Raw genomic sequence first — 20,160 nt, 5'->3', positions numbered from 1 at the left:
GATGTTGTGTTTTCTCTGATTTTTATTGTCCTCTGACCGACATGAAACACTAAAGAAAAAGAAGAATCAGTGCCTTCAGAAATAAATCAAAGAAAACACCAATGGAGCACATTATAAAACTCTATTCAAGATACAAAATAGAAATTTGTTTTACAAATTGTGATAGAAATGTCTAAGAAAAAAACTTAATTTTTTCTAACATTACAGTTCTTGCATTAAGTCTGTACAAACAGCCTCGACACTTAATATGTAACATTACTCGCGTTATATAATCTATGTACAATACTATCTCCCAATAGTCGGAATTCAGTTGGGAACGAGAAGTGCAGTTTTGAGACAAAATGTGAAGGCAGTCAGGTTGAAGCTGTGTAATAATTAATTGATGCAGCAAAATTCACAAATAACGAATGACAATTTTGGTAGAAATCCACAAGTATGATTCTTTTTCTTTTTGCAGTGTTTTATGATTATCAATCAGGATGTAGAGCATCTATCCCGTTATAAACCTAAGAACAAGTATTTAAGATTGAACGTTTCTCTTGTAATTAATGTAGACATCCTGGACTGCACTGTATTCTACAGACGCTGGGTCCATCGTCCATAAAACCAACAGAGGATGCTAAAAATGATCACATTCAGATTAAACAAACAGTTATTTTACAGTTATAAACGTCAGCCATGTCTTTCAATCATTGTCTCAGGAAAGTATAAAAAAGGAATAAAAAATATTGGTCCAGACAACTCATTTGCATGAATGCGCACGTTAAAAGAGACACAGTTGAACAAATATGCTGCAGTTCCAAAACTGACAAACACCTCTTTTGTTGCTTCCTGCTTTACATTTTCGGTACAACAAAAATTATTTACATGAATCAAATTATATGTAAATTTAAGGATAACACTTATATCCAGTTGTGCAAAGTTTTCCACAAACAAAAAACTGTAGGAAAGTAGGTAGATAAAGTTTTACTGGGAACTTGTAAACCTGTTGTTAATTAAGGATCATCTGATATGAACAATACCTGTGGAACAGTTGATCGGCACCAAGTGAAGAGCAATTGTTACACAAAATGTTCTGCAAAAGCTACAGAGTGGTAAATACATGAGATCACACTCTGATGAATTTTAATTAGAGAGACACTGCTACTACAGGTTGGTGTCATTCATCCTGTCGTACTAAGTCAGACAAAGGAGTTTGTAATTTTATTAAGCAGATATGTGGCAGCAGCTGCGACCCAATTCACATTGTCAATCCAAAAGAAACCTGATAATCCGTCCCCCTGTAGTTTGACCTCCCATCCACACGGAGGCAGTAGAGTACCAGCAAAGAGCGAGCCCTAGTTTAAGAGAGGTCACTGGAGAAATTTTGGCTTCCATGCAGCCACGTCCACTCCCTCAACATCTAGGACAAAAACGAAGGGGGCTGTTTTTTATTAGTCATACATATTTGCGCACACATAATTAAAAGTCATAAACCACACATGTCAGGCGGTTTGTGGAAGAGCTAGAGGAACGTGAGTGTGTACATACATCCATACTGCTCTCTGACTCCTGGATGGTGTCGTGCAGCAAACTCTGGAGGCGACTCTCGAAGGTCCTGCTCTCCTCCACAAGAGACTCATCACTGCGGACACACCCCAAAGCGATTAATGCAGATGTTTCCCACGGCTTTGATAAGCTATCAGACTATCTGGGCAGCGGTAGCGCATGTGACAGCCAAGTGATAAGTTTGTGGGACGTGATGAGTTTACGATTACAAATTCCCACAACTCTGAATCAAGTGTTCGGCAGAGGAGTCAGAAAAGAAAGTATTTGTGTGAATGAGCGCAATGTAAAGCAGCTGTACACAAAACATTTAGTCTGAGGGGAGTTAATGGAAATGGACTCACACTTGCTGTAAGCTGTGTCTGGGGGTCATCAGAGGAGGCACTGACGACGGGGTTCGTAATCCATCAGGACTCCCGCTCACTGGGCTGCGAACTTTACTCTGTACAAGACAAGATGACGCACGTTATTCTACAGTTAATACAGTTAAAACAGTCTACTGCACCTGCTCAGTGGGGTTTTTTATATGGGAATTATTTACATCTAGACTATTTTAAAGTAAAGACTGTTTTTAAAATTGAAGCATTGGCTACATTTATCTCCCATCTTATCCTCACTAGGATCGTGGGGGTTGCTGGAGCCCATCCCAGCTGTCACTGGGACACCAATGGACAAGTTGCCAGTCAATTGCAGAGACAAACAATCATTCCTACTAACAGTCACACCAATTTAGAATCACCAATTAACCTAACAAGCGAGTCTTTGGGGGTGGGAGGAAACCACAGTACCTGGAGAGAAACCACACAGACACAGGGAGAACATGCAAACCCCACCAAGAAAAGCCTGAGCTGGATCTGAATAGAACTTTTATGACATGTGACAAAGTGGTTCTCCCCACTGTGGAGCATCAATGTGCTGGAAATATATAGAGGAAGGCTGATCTGTGGCCACATTTATTCCCGGCTCACTGTTTTGCTACCTCCTCTAATGTATCTGTCTCTCCCATAAACTCATAATGTCATCTAATGATTATCCAATGTGGAGCAAACACGTGCACCGACTGAGCAGGCATTTACATCGTTATATGGCTTTAATATTTTCACCTCTATAGATCAGGACAGTCTGCACTCACGCACAAAGGCACATTTAAATTGAGCAGGCAAATATTATTCTGACTATTGGAGGAATACTTCTCTTCGAGGCTGTAAATTATACGAACATCTACTTTTGAATGTGATTAACAGTTATCCTTAAAGAGGAATCAGAACTATGTGTGTGTAAACAGTTCACGCGTCCTCACACAGGCGACTTTGAGCAGGTTCCACAGCTCCCTCTGTCGTCTCTCCTGCAGACTCATCAGGACTTGTTCGCTCTCTGCCATTTTCTGCACGACGCCCTCCACCTTCGGCAGCAGCTTCATCACGCGGTGGCGACACACCGCCGTCTTACTGCACGACACGCACAGAAACAGAATCTTGTTGTGAATGTAGTTATTTTTTAATTGCATCCAGGTCCAACGAAAATTAGCAACTGCAGACAGGACGTCTTTCAGAATTGTCTCGACAAAACGATAAAACAGACCAATAAAATTAATTTCGTATACAGATATGAAAAATCCAGAGCAGGTTATTATTATAACATGTTTCATGTTGGAGTACCTGAGGTGCGCATAGAAGTCTCTGAGCTTCTTCTCATAGAACTGCACAGCCTGAACCACCAGACGCACAACCTCCTGACTGTCTCCTGAACACCTCTGGTCTGAGCACGGGAAGGAAAAGGAAAACCAGAAGAATGTCAGAGGAGGGTTTATTTTCACGTGCAGACACCGCGACGACGGTTAAATAAGAGGTGAAGCGATGCTTGACGTATCCAAACCTCTGGGTTTCTCTCTGAGTTTGCGGAACATCTCCATGGCCTTTCCTTCTCTGCGGATTAAAGACAGGTTTAAAGATCACAGGGCGGTTGTTTTTGTTATTTTTTTACATTTTTTTAATGTTAATGTTTTAACCGTGAGGTTTGGTTCAGACTTACAGCGTGTCCAAGGCCTCGCCGCTCCTCCACGGATGCCTCTGCACATCCACTATGTCTGGCTGCAGCCGCATCATCTCCTCCTCCAGTTCACTCACGTTGACCTGGACACCCACTCATTAGAGTTGGTCTTTTTAAAGCACACGTCAATGCTCCACACACACACACACACACATATACACACTAAGAAATACTGTCAAGGGTACCTGGCCGCAGCTGACAGCGGTTTGTTCCATTTCTCTCCACACACTGAGCAGCTTCTCTGAGGCTGGAGGATGCAGAAAGAGTCGGAATCAGTCATTGAACTGCAAAGTTCTGCACAGTCAAGTCTGGTTAGATTAAATATATTATTTGTGTGAAATATGATGTAGTGTGTCTAGTCATAACAGTATGAAGGAGCAACCAGGCAGCCCATATTTAGTGCAAACAGATATAACGCTGCAACAAATACCGATTCCGGTGGCAGTCTGCTCCTGGTACTTGTCCATGTCTATGTGAAGGCTGGTGATGAAGAAGTCCAGTTTGGCCATGAGTCTCTGGTGCATAGACACCATCTCGTTCTTCTGCTTGGACAGCGACGAGTTGTGTCTCAGCAGGCTCATGCTAAAAGGAAGAGGGACAGACAGTTGTTCGTTTTATCCAAATGGTGTCTTTGGATAAAAGTGGGCGTCTGTGGATGAAAGTCCTACATGGCAGCTTTCTGGCCCTGCTGCAGTCTTTGCCAGTCCTCCTTCAGAGAGCGGATGGTGTGCCACGCCTGGCCGCAAGTCCTCCTCAGAGGGCTGTAGGCCAGAACGTGCTTAGGGTCGGTCTCTGTGGGGACAAGACACGAAAATGACAAGAACACATTTGAGTTATTTTTGATTTATTATTAGGTAATAGTTCTAAAAATACATTTTATTTGACAGGCAGACAGTAAAAACATTTCCTGCTGTATAGAAGCCAAAACCATTTCATTCAATAAGCTTAAAACAGAGTTAACAGTAAATATAAAATGCACAAAGTTTATCCAACAAAAACAGGTGAAACACGGGCTAGATTTCACGATTTGTCCATGTAGCTCTTTTGTTTTTTTGGACATTCTTTGGAAATACCATGACCTGGATGACTGAGATTTTTTTTTAATGATTTAAAATCAGATTAACCACAAACTGTATTTAGTGTATGGAATGAGAAAAACCCATCCACTAATTATCATACAAAAACCCTCAATAAGAATCATTTATAAGGTTGGATATCTAGAACATCTCACTATTTATAAGGTCAAAACTGGGAAGACACTGAACCTCCAGTTGCTACCAGTGTGTGGCACTGGTGTGTGAATTTGTGTGTGTGTTTGTGTGAGCGAATGGGTAGATGTGTCTGTGACTGTAAAAGCTGCTTTGAATACCATTAGGTAGAAGAAGCACCATATAAAAAGGAAGACCATTCACGATTAACATTTAAGATTCATGGACATCACTGCAAACAGCACAATTATGTGCATAGGTACAGGGCCAAACATAATTCATTTTCACCTAAACACTTTTTAGAAATTGATATGGGGGTTATAATTTAATTTTAAAATTCACAGGTCACGCTCAAGCTCAAGGTTTTGTGTTTCGTGGTGTGGTGGCCAATTATGGAATTGGTCATTACGGATATATCTTGAAAACAAAAAAAAACAAGCCTTATACTTACGGACAAAACGGATATTTTCAGGGAGCGTTCGTGGAGCAAACTGGGGTTCGTAAGTCCAAGAGGAGCGATCTAACAGGAAGACCAGAGGCAAGTCGGTTCGTCGTCCATCTACCTCCTACACACAGTAAAACATATTCATATTCAGTTCTTGAACAGTTTTCATGGGGACTGTGCGTGCAGGGTTAAATTCGACGTTACCGCGTAATCTATGGCGCACTGCGTCGCCAGGCCGTGAGGCTCCAAGGCTAACCCGGCCTCCAGCAGCAGCTCCTGATTGGCTGCGGGGATGTTGGTGTCCTTTTCTATCCTCAGCTGCAGGTTGGCCACAGTCTCATCGTCTGAGATGGCGTACGTCAGGATCTTAGCAGTCATCATGTTCAGGACGTGAACCAGCTGAGCGGAGAAAGACACGACACTAGCTGGTGTAAGTAATTAAAAGTGATGCATGGCTGCCTCCAACACGTAACCCTTGTTTATGTTTCATCACAGGCTGCCCGCGGGGGAGGAAAACGTGCCAACAAGAAAACTATTGAGTTAACCTTGAGCTGCAGTATGAGCTCCAGCTGGGAGAAGCAGTTGTTGGGTGGTGAACTGGTGTCCTTGCCTCTCTCTTGAGGAGACCACTTTAGCATCAGCTGCAGCCACCTCTCCATCTTCTCTAACAATAAACTGCAAAACAACAGCTACGGTGTTAGATAACAAAGAGTCTAAAATTGGATTTTTTTTTTTTTTTAATGTGTGCACATAAAATCACCTGTTGAGGTTGTTGGGCTGGGGCAGATGTTTGGAGAAGCGAACCTCCCCTGAGAGGTCCTCATAGACAACAATATCATCGTCTTGCTTCAGCCTGAGTTTATTGTGCCTAAAAAAAAAAAAACACCCGCAGAAACTGATTATACGAGAGAAAACAAGTTATTTTATGAGAGCACTTTTATTTTCCAGTTTATCCTCAAATTAACTGACCCACGAGTATTCTGCAAATAAGGGAGGGTATTTTTCCGCTGTTTAAAGCAGACATCCCTTGAGTTTAACACCTGTCAGTCATCATATTAGCGAGACCCACGGGCCATTGACATTGGCACAACCCACGCATCCTGTCATTCTTTGGAAACCTTGTGCTTGTTTTTGTACTAAATATGTGTTAAAATCCAGTCACGTAACATTTAACTTTTACCTACAATGAACCTTATTACTGCGTAGTGGGAGTTGTTAAATTGTTGCATTACCAGGGAACGGGCTGCCACGTTGGTAAGAAAGGCCGAAATCCTGTGATACACTCAAACACCAAAGTCCCAAAGCTCCAGTAGTCCACAGTGACCGTGTACTTCTGCCTCTCAATGAGCTCTGGAGCCTGAAAAGAAGCAACAGAATTAAAAAAAAAAAATAAATAAAAATTGTGACTGAACAGATTGCGGTGAAAATGTTGGGTGTGTTGACTGCAATCACTTACTAAGTACTGCAGTGTTCCCACAAACGATGTGCAAAGGCTGCTCTGGTCCAACTCTTTTGCATAGCCCAGATCTATGATCTTGTGGATCAGCTGAGAATAAAGAGTGAAAGTAAAGAACAAAAGCGTTATTTTTTCCTGCTATTAAAGCTTCTTAAAGGAAGATTGAGAGATTTCGAGGTAAATTCTGGGGAAAATCTGTTCAGTTTCACTCTTGCATCCGGTGTTTGTCTAACAAGTGCTCAGAGTCAAAAAGTGATCAGGGACATACAGGAGCAGATCAAGTAGTGAAAGTAGTGAGCTTGATAAGTGCTGAGAGGTGCTTCCTCTTGTTTTTGCAGTTGCATTTATCGATCTATGAAACCCATTTCCAAAACTGTTAAATTATTCCTTCAACTTTTCACCGAGTGGATGAGTAGAAAAACAACCTTTAATGATTTTCTGTTCTGTTCATTTTTTTTCTGTTGTAATTAAAAACAGAAGTCCGTATATTGGATTTACTGTTTCTCTGCTACGCAGGATTAAAAACAAGCGTTCATGCAAAAACCACAAACTTAACACAGATAAATTATATTTGGCTCCGTTTCTATAAACCCAGCAGTGTGCACATAAACATAAATATATAAATACTTTAATAAGTCTCGCTTCAGTTTTTTTTTTTTATTATTTTCCTGTATAATTTTGCAGGCTGCAGAATAACAGTGTGATCTGTTGGGTAACGGACAAAATAACGAGAGGCCCGAAGAGGAAGGTAAAAGGAAGGATACCCCCACAAAAGTAGAAGTACGAGTTTAAAGATGGAGCTTTCCACATTAAATACCCAGCGCGAGGGCAAACATGTGGACGTGAAAGAGACGGGTCTCTTGTATTTATTCCACAGAACCCACATCGAGGCAAAAAGACTTTGTTGTGGTGTGGGTGTATATGCAATTAAAAGAGAAGAAACAAAATGGTTTACTGAGTTTTAAACTCACCCTCTTCTCTCCCTGCTGCAGAACAATGTTTTCTGGTTTCAAATCTCTGTGGATGATCCTCTTCTTGTGGAGGTAGGTCAGAGCCGAAGCTGAGCCACAAAAAGAAACAGAAGAAGGAATCAGACTGAGAGGAAAGGAAGAAGGAACAGCAACGTTGCATGCGTTGCAGATGATTCAATAAAATATGGTACGTGAACATATACAGGCTTTATATTTGGCTTTATTAAGCTGACTGAGAAAAACTTGTTGCAGATGATGGGTTGGTAACAGCTTTATATATATACATACATTTCATACATACTAAAGTCATAATAATTAGAAGATCTGGAAGTTTTCTTCTTCTCGTCTTGTCAAAAATGGATCATTACAAAGACAATAAAAAACAAATGGAGAATTAATTTCGGTTCAGTTTAAAATCGAATATTAGCCGGGCTCTGATGTGAAGACTGCTTTCATTTTCATTTTGCCACAAATTATCCTTAAACATCAAAAACAGCTTTGCGTATTTATTTTTCGTTATTTATTCAAGGCATCTAAAAGACCAAATCAAAGTGCATGAATAACTAATTAAGTAACTTGCACACTTTGGAGATTATCCACACTGCAACTTGTGCCAACAGGCTAAAATGTGGTGCGAGGTTTGAGGTCTGTTATGCTAGAAGCAAGCTAACATAGCAAACAGCTAGCCTCATGCAGAAAGGTCCAGACAGCGTTTCCTTCTAATTACACCACAGATCTTTCTTTTATTTTCAGACATATTTACCACCTCCATTTGAAGCCACAAAGGGCTTTTTTTTAAGTGATATTGTGTTACTTACACGGCCAAAATAACTGTAAGGAACTGGAACACGCCTCTACTTTACTGCTGAACTGTTAAACCACTAGAGGTCAGCGAAAACAACATCTTAAGCCCGTGTTTATTTGTTCAAGTAGTTAAAGTGTAACCGGTTTTGCCTTGGTGCACAACTGAAATGCTAATGTCACCTTAGATGTGCGTCAAAGGCTGACTAGCATTAGTGCGTAAGTCGACAAAGATTGTTCAATAAAACGCATATGTGTGGGTGAGTGAGCTTGTGGGTGTGGATGTGCTGTACACGCCTGTGTGTCATGAAGCGGGGTTAACAGGACATCATTCATTATCAGGAAATGTCCACTGGTGGCTAACAGGAAAAGGTGGTTCGACATGAGAGTGTGTTAAGCGTGAGTGTTACTGTACTCCCCACTCTAGATACGATCCATATTATGTGTGTCTCCTCTTAAACTTGTTTATACAGCAAGATGTATACAATGTGTGTTAGCGTTCCTTGATAATGTTTGAGGCAGAGCCTTTTGACGTAAGCCAATGGATGAATGTGAGCTGTCGCCACGGTGACTAATAGCGTGGTGGTGTAGTGATGCCGATGACGACGCGACGCTGCTCCCCAGGACCATTTCCTCCACACTCCAGGAAACAAATCCCACCGCCAGCTCACCGGGTCACCCAATTAATCCGTCACTCAAGCGCATAAAACGTGACTAAAGAGAAACGCACTGAAACCAAAGCAAATACTCACAAATATCGCGTAAGAGAATCAAGACGGAGCCCTCCCTCATTCCACAGCAGTTCTCCAAGACGTTCAGATACTGCAGAGAGCACACACACACAGACATTAGAGACATCACCCATGGGAAGAAAGCAATATAAGCAGACCCAGGCAAGAGTTCATTAATCTCCCTTTTATAATTCACATTATAAACTTGTCTATTTCTTTATCTTTCCTTTAAAAGTAGCCACTTTCCATCCATTAAGTAAACTGCTTTAACAAGGGTTTAGAAATCCAGGCCAAGATTTAAGCACATTTTTTTTTTCACATGCCACTTTTTGCTCTCTATTAGTGCTTTTAATAAACTAAAGAAGGCTTACAAATTGACAAATCAGCACTTAGGTTGTAACCGTATATTTTAGTCTTCCACTGCTGGAAACTTGCGGCAGGCCCGACAAAAGAGGACGGTGCCGCTTTCCGTTCTTTGTTTCCAATTACTGTTCCATCTACCCCCAACTCGACCGCTTAGTTTTTGACCAACTGGGATGCTTTGAAATTTTTATGACATTGTGGTTTGCTATCGTTGGCGTTTTCTTCCTCTGCTGGCCTCAGGATTGTTTTAAATTAAAAAAAAAAAAAACTGCAGCAGATTTGTCCTCCAGAATGAACAGCAAACATATCAGACTTAACAGAAAAGTATATGTAATAGTGACATATGTGGTGTTTCTGCCCTTTTAATTGTTGACCTAGAAATACAACGGTGGAGGCCACTAAAGGTTTACACAGACACACCCTTCTGGAGAATTTTCTGAAACGAAAAAGTCATGAGAGCGGTTCAAAAAGGATTACTAACACATGATGACCACACTTTGTGTACTCATTGTGATTCAGCTCTCTGACCCAAAACAGCTCTGGGCTCCAATCCAAAGACCTAAACCACATAAACGCACAAAGCAGACTTTACCTTTCTCAGATCTCCACCCTGACAGTACTCCATGGCCAGGAGCGGCAGGTCGTTAGTGGCCACAAGTTTCTGCATTCCCTCAGGAACTTCTCTAGCTGCGACCACGTTAACATGATCCAACCTGAGTGAATAAAGACATCAGTCAGTGGAGCTGCACACTGTTGCACACTCACTTGGTTGAAATTTGCAAAAAAACAAAGAAAAACAAGACACAAACCATTTGTTGCACATGTTTTTTTAGCTTGGGACTCATTAAATTACGTTACTTTCTATTACTTTTTGCACATGCCGATTGCCGGTTATACGAAATTTACCTCTCAAATGACTCGTCTATGTTTTAAAGCTACATCGCAGAACCTCTGTTTCCCGCTTTGGACAGTATTTACACAAACATTTATTCTCGGAGAGGATCCGCCTTCCCAGTGCTTTGTGTTGTGGCGCTAAACACAAAATCATCTACATCAATTCAATGTCCACTCGTAGAGAGGTAGCACCCACTGATCTCGACGACAAATCTCAATTTCACAAATTTTTTTGGCCTAACCACATGCCAACGTTACGGCCTACAGTGAATTAACAGTGAATTAATTACACAACACAATAGTTTCGACACATGCTGTATGTCTACAGCCGCAATAATGTTTGTCCTTTCAATCCCCTTCCTCAATTTCTCTTCATCAGAAACTTTTTTTGGTAAATTTTTCATTTTACCTGTATGGTAAATGGTCTTGCTCTTATATAGCACTTTTCTACCTACTCAAAGGTACTCAAAGCGCTTTTACAGTCAGAGACACATCCACCCACACATCACACCAGGGTTCAGTGTCAAGGACACTTGGGCATATGGCACACTCGGGGGGATCGAACCGCTAAACTTTCGGTTCATGGACAACCCGCTCGACCTGCTGAGCCATAGCCCTGTAGGCGGCATCTATCTATACTTATATGTTTTTTTACATTTTCAGCACTGGCAAAACAATCATCATTGGTTAATGTAAAACAGACGCCAGCTTGAGAATTTCTGCACACCGCAAACTTCAGACCAGTTGCCTGGTGATGATCAGCATTGCGTGAACTTGACTGACTAAAGCTTAGATGTAATAGGCGTTCACTTCTAAACAAAAGTCTCGCAATTCAGCTCCAATGAATCAATGTGTTTTTAGCGAACTGGAGGTACATAATTAGCTCATAATTCAAAAGAAAAAACTAAGAGGAGAGAAACTTCAAGAAAAATAGGGACGTTAGGCAAGAAAGATGTACTGTATATCTCAGTTTCATAGTGTGACGTCTTCAGGATATTTTCAAGCAACTTGATACCTACATTAAACCAGCTCATCTAAAATCAAATACCTTCACGCTTACAAGCAAGAACCCTGAAATGTGAGTGTATAATCCGGTGACTCTCCCAGTCTGACATTTGACCTTTTTGTTTCTTATTCTTTGCAGTTTCATAACCCTGACTGAAACAATGTGTTTCTGATAAGTCTGGGGCGGCTCTGAACTAAAAAAGCACAGGGGGATATAAAGATAACAAAGACAAACTGATACCAGGTCGACCATGAAAATGATTTTAAGCGTAAGCTTAACACCGAACGGCACGTTTTTGGGGAGGGAGGCACACGATAGTCATCACTACAATGATAAGCTGTGATTAAGTTATTATCAGTCATTAACATGTTTTTTTTTTTATCTTCAGCAGAACCTTAGGCGGTTTTATTTGGAGACCAGGATTATTATTTAGTTATGAAACCCGATGACTCAAACATGGAATTCCAGCCATATCTTGAAGACATAAAGTCTAACTCTACACTCAGACAAAAAGTTATTGTATCCGGCTCTTAAGCACCTCAGAGATTTGCTGTCTAATAATACAGTTACTCTGGATGGCATGACCCTGAGAACATTTCCTTTGGACATTAAACCTTCACATTAAAACACGTGCGCTCGTCAGTCTGTAACAACGTCACTCAAACACTAGGCGCTAGTGTCTCTTTTGCCAGTCGGGTTCATTTTTGTTCGTATTTCCTGCTTGTATCCCTTAAATTCCTCAGTTAACTTTTCCGCGCTGTGTTCCATCTGTATTGATCCAAAACAATCAATTTGAAACTTGCAGAGATGGAAAAGCAGCTGGAAACACTAAAGCGGAAACACGCTACTACCGAGCGGACCAATCACGGGTCTTGCCATCTGCATCGCTGTGGCATTTGGTTACGTTTCTGGGGAGCTGCTCGTCAGCTATGGCGTTAAGGTCTCCACTACTGTCAATTTGTCTATACCACCAATTACCGCCAACGCTTAAGCACAAAGTTCCAGCTTATCTTTATGACCTACTAGTACCACATCACCCTGACAGAACGGTTCGCTGTCAAAGGAAAGGCTTATTTGTGGTTCATAGAGTTTGAATAAGTAGAACCAGCACTGAGTTTGGGTTCAGGAAGCAGAAACTGCCTTTACTTTTAGGCTTTTATTTTGAAAAAACCCTTTACTTAAGCCACCCTGGACAAATCCTTAATTTGTAAGGCACTGTGATTTGTCTTCACACTTTTTTTTAAATAATGTGTTGCTGTATAAAGAAAAAAATAACTGTTGTGGTTTGGTTTAGTAGAATAAAAAAGCTAATCTAGATGCAAATAGAAAGTGCAGAACTCTTGCTGCTGCAAAAAAGACAAGGGTTGCATACATGATCTACCTTTGTTCAGACTTCATTAAGCCATTTTGAAAACTCATACTATAAGCAGAGAGAAAGAGTGACATGAAACCATCAACAGCAGATTGTGGGACAAATAATCCGTTTTGTTTTTTGACTTGTAATATAACACAAGCTCGTTAAGCACATCATAACTCAAAAACAAAGTCTTTTTCAGCATTTGTGCACACATACATCTGTGCTAAGTAGCTCTAATAATATAATAGCAGGTTGCCTCGTATGCGTCCCCTGCCCTGTGGTTTTTCCACGAGTTGAGCGTGGGTGCACGGGAGGCTTGTGGTTGTGACCATGTCTGGCTGAAAACAACACGCTTGTAAAAAACGGGGCCAAGAAAGAAAAAAAAAAGTGGTTTTATATTCAAGTTTGCACCAGCCAATGACAAAAAACAGTCGCAGCTCAAAAACAATCAAAACCCGCATAAGTCTGCATAAAACTGCAGTGACCTGACACTGAAACAGCAACTGAGCAGAATGACATGCGGAGGTGGAAGATGGTGCCGACAGAAATAACCGTAGTGACCGAAATAACCCAAACACTAATTATACTGCCCTAATTATTTAATGTGTGTGTTTTTTGTTTTGTTTTCTTGTACTATTTCAGGATACGAATTTAGTTTTCTGTTATTGAGAAAACTTGTGAAACAGGCGGGTACGTATAAGGCAAATGTCAAACTCATAAGCAGCCAGCCTGTCAGGGAATGTACCGCGTTGAGTCACAACACGTCAAACCAAAACCGGCCAAAAACAACATTAAGGCAAAGCGTGAAAGAGTTTCGGTACAAATAAACGGGGAAAATCACCTATTTCTTCAGCCGCGCTAAAAGCTGTTGGGTCACGCGCTGGGATGCGTCACCCCCCCAGCCCATTGTAAACACTAGACAGGAGAGCTTGAGAAACATGATGCGGTCGACCAAAAAACAAGCAAAGCCGTTAAGAAAACAACTCGAAGGCAAACATACTGAATAGATAAATGACTTTATAATGGCTGGAGACTTCTTTCTCCGGTCAACTGTTTACTGGTGTTTACATGTACCGCAACATTTGATCAGAACAGATGTTTTACAAACACGTGACATGACTGATCAAAGATCTCTAATCAGGATTTCAGTAGAAATCGTTTTTCCACTTTTAGTGAAGCAACAGTTCAACTCTAAGGCGCTTTTACTGGAAGCAGTGTAGAGGAGTAGGCGTACAGAAGGGCGCCTTTTTGTTGGTGCTGAAGACTTGAAAGTTCTGTTTGCTCCGTGTAGACGCCGCCATATTTTCACCTGAGGAAACGTCACTGCGCATTTACATCAAGACAGAGCATGTGCGGACAGAACGGAGTTCGCTTTAGTAAAAGGAAAAATTCTATCCCTGTGAAACCGAATGAAATTCCATTCAGTTTTAGGCCTGTTTAATCCGACTGAGGTGTTAATATCGAGCATTTTAATCCGGTTTAGGTTTCCAAACCGATTCTAATCAGAATATTTGGCTTCTTCATACTCTTCAGCTATGACTTTAGGGTGTGCACTGTCCAAATCACCCATTATACACTCTTAAACACCGGTTTTGGAAAAGGAATATACTACCCTCGTGATTTGTTTAATCCGGTTTGGGCCTGTTTACGCCAATACAGTTTAGGCTTCCTAAACTGATTCTAATCAGAAAATTTGGCTCCATGTAAACCCAGCTAGTGTTGTGTGTTAAAACCTAGCATACTCTTTATCTTACTATTTAATATTGTGCTAATATGCTACATAATCCCATGTATTGTTTCTGTGTGCTGGTTGTCGTGACGCACACACTGAGAAGTGTGGGAACGTTATCATGAAGCTGCCACATGCCTGCCGGCACGTGATCCTTACTTGAAGGTAACGGCAGAAGGAGAACATGCACGAGATGCGTGAAAATGTGACACTGACCTCTTCATGATCTGGATCTCCAGAGACCACCTCTCTTTGTTTTTGTCGCTCAGCTCCTGTCGGCACTGCTTTATAGCGATCTGTTCCTCCGTGTCCTGAAAACACACAAGGAGCTTCCATCAATTCAGAGAACGTTACTTTAATTTCCTGGGGATTTACCCTCTCACCATAACTGACCCCTCCTGTGGAAAGTACATTGGTCCGAGCGCTGTAATGAATTTGTACTTTTGCCAGAATTAAATCAGCTGTTATTATATAAGTTTGTACATTTTAAGACTTGCTTGTGGTTTCCTGCATATAAACACATCGTGTCCTTATAACATATGACAGTTTTCTCATAGATTAAAATTACTAACACAAGAAGCTCCTGATTTGATGCTTCTCAAACTGGAGAATTTTTAATATATTCTGAATATTTTCTGGTCATGGAGAGAATAAATAATGATTAGTTGCAGATCCAAACTAAATTGTTCAACTTAGCTCAAGTAGCTCACTACAACTAACAGTAAAAAGCACCAGCAACAATAATTTATATCAATCAGGTCATTTTAAGGGTGCCCTCTAACTAATTGTTAAGACAACACATTTAATTTATTGTAACTCCAAGACAAGAAAAATGTGTAAATATTCACATTTGAGAAGCTAGACGTGCTAAATGATTTTTTGATAATTAAAAAGGGGCAAAATAAAACATTTTTGGTTGCTTGATGGCAGCTCCAGTGAAATGACTTTAGTAACATCAATTTCATATATTTCTCATGATAAAATAACATTAAAACAGTACAGGTTAATTATATACTGTGGAATAAACTTTCTCCCTGTTGCTGGGTATTTCTGATTAAAGGTAAATTAGTAATAAAAAGAGACGTAATTGAGGCATATACCAGCACATATCGGCCATAACATTATGGCAAGTGACAGGAGAAGTACATAATAATATTACTCATCTTTTGACAATTCAAAGTTCTGCTGGGAAACATTTGGACCTGACATTCATGCTGATATACACCAGCCGCCTAGACAAGACCAGGCACCCCCACCCTCCCCCATAGTAATGACGCTCCTTGATGACAGCCACAAAAATGGTTCAAGAACAACCCGAAGAAAATATGGAAGAACGGCACAAGGTGTTGACCTGGCCTCCAAATTCACCAGATCCCAAACTGATCCAAGTATCTGTGGGGTGATTCACAGAGCCCCCTCCCATGGAACCCAACGCCTTCGTCTATCAATTAGTGAAAACATTTACTTACTTCCAGAAATTAATGAGCACTACCAGTACATGCTAGGTGGTGCCACATCTCACTACCTGTTTCCGATCAAGGAAATGGCACTGCCCTACTTCCCATGGTCTGGTCAGGGAACTAATAATAACCCAGAGTATTGTCAATAATGCAGGAAGACAGGAAATTCTGTATAGAGGAAGTTTAATCATCATCATGAGCAGCAGCATCATCATCATCACCCTCAGCAGCCGCAGAGCAGCTTCACTGCCTCCTGTCTGTGATTACGCTGGTAAACAGCTCATCAGACTCTCTCGAACACAACTTCCTTGACTGATGCAAACAGCAGCGGGATTAAATGTCAGGAGGACAGTTTTAAACTGGAACCACCAAGGGTCAACCAAGTAGTCAACAGACGTTGATAAAAATGTCACACAGAAACTCCAACATATTCCACAGTGCTTTCCTACACACGTCCACTTGATGACGCTGCCTCGGTCAAAGCTGGCAGGGAGCGAGTGTGAGTAATACAGCTGTAAGCCCAGCTGTAAAGACGGGAAGAGGAAGGTCCACTAAGCGGGCGCGTCCATATTCTCATGGCCACCTCTGTCCAAATGATGCAACTCTACAGGGTTTTCATCCTATGACTTATAGTGATATCATTACAATAGAAACCAGTTCTGTTGCATTAGGTGTGAAAAAAAAAATAAAAAAATAGGTGACAGCTTCCTGGAGTGATGTCACTATTCTATACAATGACCTTTTTAAAAGTTCCCCCCCGGTTTGGACGACCTGTCCCACGGCTAAAGCTGTCCCCGAAAATGTCCTCAATTTTATCTTTTTATAAATGAGAAAAAAAAAGGTTGCGCTCAGACTACGATTATTACTTTAGCCGGTGGCGCTGCTATTGACATTACAGAAATAGTAGCTTAAATATGCTTAAATATTAATAAATATGTCAAAATAAATGAAACCATAACTGTTCCTGGTTGTTAATTTCATCTTGATAACATTTAATTTCCTTTTTTTTATCTCAGAGCTGTAAATGTGCCCAGATTTCCACATTAGTGCTAACATGTGGTCATGCAAACCTGTTTTACTACTAGTGTGGAATTATTCTACAATATTTACTCATCATCACAGTAAAATAGTCCCTCCTTAGTTAATCTACTGCATTGATTCCTCTTCCAACCAGTAGAAAATGCTGTGAACACGTGATTATGCATGGAAAAAAATAAAATAATACCGTGATACCGTTAGAATTTTTTTCAAAAATACTGTGATGTACATGTTTGGTCATACTGCCCAGCCCTAACCCATGTCCTAAAAACGCATTGTATTATTCAGTATTGTAATTGTAATAAGTTTACTGGTACATTGTGAACAGAAAGGGTAAATAGTGAATTTACAGCAGAGTTGGCAAAATATACTAAAACCACAGGCTTAAAAAATGGGTTCAACAGTATCCCAACACAACCTGAATCCTGCCATAACCAGATTATATAGTTATAAACCTAACTGGAGCATTTATTTCTCAATTTTCAGACATTTTTAATGTTTTTATATGAGATACGTATGTGTGTATGCGAATCGCAGTGATGGTGTTGATGTCAGCCGGGGAAAGCCATCAGCTTCAGTTATCTACTATGTGATTATTTAAAAATGTTCACCGCAATAGTTACTTAAACATCCTCTTTCCGGGGGGATTTCCACCCATTATAGTGAATACTACTGTGTCTAATCACAGGCCCGAGGTGCGTGAAGACACATGCGATTGTGTACCTTGTTTTGCCATCTCGTGACGTTCCCAAAGCCTCCGGTGCCGAGCCGCTCCTTCAGCTCCCAGGACCCGCAGCTCTGTGGCTGCTGCAGGGGCACTCGACTCATGGCCTCCGCGCCTAAACCCAGTAACAAATAACAAGGTTAAAGAGTGTTTCGTAAAGTTCTCAAAGAATTAACAGAACAATTAACAAAGAAATAAAACACCCGTACAGAAATATATTCTTTTCGAGCAATAATGCCTCATACTTTATATTGCAAGCCTCTCAAACCTTGTACATATAAATTGAATATCTTTTGGATTTTGGACTCTTTGTTTCATCTGAAGTCATCTGAAGACATTCTGTTCAGCAAATAATCACACTGTCGTGGTCATTAGTGACACAGAAGTGTGATGTTTTTACATTAGAGGGTCAGTGCTGCGGGTAAACCGCGGGAAAGGTTACACGGGGGGCAAATGATCAAATGGACGATCCAGCCGCAGGGTCCCGGCGCTGTGCATGCCGACTGACCCCATCAATGTCTGCTTGTCGACTTACAGAGAGACGAGAGGATGTAACAAGATATTGTTGTCAACACTGGTTACATCCTAATGTTTACTGACTGTGATGGAGGACATATTTGATTGAGATCAAGAAAAACTCAACATAAAAAGTGACTTAATGTTTTTTTTTTTTTTTTTACTCCTGATTGACCAAAAACACTGTGCGTCAATATGTATCCAGTTTATGAAACGTCCTTTGTGTTTATCTGTGTAAGGAACAGCAACACATGCAGGCAGTAGGTGCAGGCTATTAAACAGGCCTCATAACAAACCTCAACACTTCACTTTCAGACTATTTAACCTTAAACATTGCTCTGAATGTGGGTTATCTACTCAGGAAGAAAATTAAACATTCAAACACAAAAACAGCCCTTTAGCTTAACTGCCCTGTTATTACAACCATACTACACTTAAAGTGTTCGGACTTTCACTTTCGTGCAGAAAAGCGCTTCATCGGTTCAACTAAGTCCTACCTTAGACCCCGCAGGAACACCTTCACACCTGATATGCGTTCAACAATACTTGTTGTTTGTTTGTTTTGTTTTGTTTGTTTGTTTTGTTTTTTTAAAACCGAATTCGACTTTAAACACCGCCGCAGTAACTTTGTCGACGGCACAACAGATCTCAAAAAGCAACAGCCGTCTACTTCCTGATACTCACATTTCCTGTAAACCTGAGCCCTGACCCGCCCACAAGGAGGCAGAGTCGTGGGGTTAAATCCAGCTGCCACTTTCATGGACGTGGACATGGACATAGACATAGACACAGACATACTGTAAATGGTTTTACCGGCATTCCGACATCTCACACTTCAATTTAAGATGTCTTTTATGAATGTTTTATACATACATTAATTAATTAAAAAAAATAAAATAATAAAAAAAAAATGAGACCTTAAGCTTGTCACCTGTAGTAGAACAATTTAAAATACACTTTTAAATTTAACTTTTGTGGCCAGCAACTTTTCATTTTATATACTTTATAAACCAATTTTATTAAAGTTACTCAGTGACGACTGAAAATCCTCGATTCTGATTGGCTGGACTGATTGGTACCTTCTTGTAGTCACAGTTGATTAATGTACAAACTTAACAACAGCTTCTGCCATTGCACTTGTTATTTACAACTTATCTGGCATTATGCACTATATACATGATGTATTCAGGCGTAACATTGTGACCTTTATGTCTTCTGTGGTATCTGGTAGCAGGATGTTGTTAGTGGGGAACCTTTGGGTCCTATGGGCTGAGAGGAGCGGCAGCATCTGTGGATCATCCCAAACGATACTTGATCCGTTTAGTTTTTTTTTTCTTTTTTTTTTTTTTTTGAGTTGTTCCCAAACTGTTTTTGAACCAAAGAATGTCATTTCTATGGGGTGGGGGTGTCTGGTCTGGTCTTGGTGTGTGGTACATGTCTAGGTAACATCCACACTAATAAACACCAGGTTCAAAGGTTTTACATTGGAACTTTGTATTGTCACAAGATGATCAATGTTATTTACTTCTCTTGTCAGTGGTTATTATGTTGTGGCTGATGTTTGTGTATTTAAAAATTTGCGTAAATTCTAATTCCTGTTTGAATTTTTCTACCATCACCCCACTTAAAGAAGATATATACGAGGTCAGTGAGTGAGTGAATCATTATTTAGGAGTTTACTCTACTAAGGTACAGACACTCAGAAAAGTCAATGAATGGACGTATCACACTCACACGATCGAAACTCGTGCGATACGTCATGACTTAGCCACTCGTCTGGACCATTACGTATAATTTCTGGGGTGACGTGGAAGGTTCTGGTTCAGGTTTGAACTCCTGTCTTGTTAAATTTTTTTATGTTTCCTCC

The 20,160-nt window shown here is 40.6% G+C and overlaps 1 protein-coding gene across 1 annotated transcript; it reads right to left on the bottom strand.

Moving 5' to 3' along the window:
* Window positions 1-4: 4 nt before the first annotated feature.
* ikbkb (inhibitor of nuclear factor kappa B kinase subunit beta) lies at window positions 5-18,953 on the bottom strand. Its single transcript, XM_047591324.1, has 22 exons — window positions 18,791-18,953; window positions 17,777-17,892; window positions 14,772-14,866; window positions 10,162-10,282; window positions 9,228-9,297; window positions 7,675-7,763; window positions 6,704-6,793; window positions 6,480-6,604; window positions 6,008-6,115; window positions 5,793-5,922; window positions 5,452-5,646; window positions 5,254-5,368; window positions 4,263-4,386; window positions 4,025-4,176; window positions 3,780-3,841; window positions 3,577-3,677; window positions 3,421-3,470; window positions 3,204-3,303; window positions 2,846-2,993; window positions 1,890-1,987; window positions 1,531-1,624; window positions 5-1,402 (listed from the first exon to the last, which is right to left on the bottom strand). Exons 2-22 carry the CDS (start codon window positions 17,879-17,881, stop codon window positions 1,343-1,345), a joined length of 2,232 nt encoding a protein of 743 aa, XP_047447280.1. The 5' UTR covers window positions 17,882-17,892; window positions 18,791-18,953; the 3' UTR covers window positions 5-1,342.
* Window positions 18,954-20,160: the final 1,207 nt, after the last annotated feature.

Source organism: Mugil cephalus, chromosome 8 (assembly GCF_022458985.1).
Source record: "Mugil cephalus isolate CIBA_MC_2020 chromosome 8, CIBA_Mcephalus_1.1, whole genome shotgun sequence".
NCBI lineage: Eukaryota > Metazoa > Chordata > Actinopteri > Mugiliformes > Mugilidae > Mugil > Mugil cephalus.
This window is presented reverse-complemented; position numbering and strand designations above follow the sequence as displayed.

Bases quoted from the DNA above. Each gene is read 5' to 3' on its own strand.
- ikbkb (XM_047591324.1), bottom strand. From the start codon at position 17,881: ATGAGTCGAGTGCCCCTGCAGCAGCCACAGAGCTGCGGGTCCTGGGAG. The intron at 1,625-1,889 runs GTGAGTCCATTT...GTGTGTCCGCAG, and splicing joins AGACACAGCTTACAGCAAGT to TGATGAGTCTCTTGTGGAGG. The intron at 1,403-1,530 runs GTATGTACACAC...TTTTTGTCCTAG, and splicing joins AGTCAGAGAGCAGTATGGAT to ATGTTGAGGGAGTGGACGTG.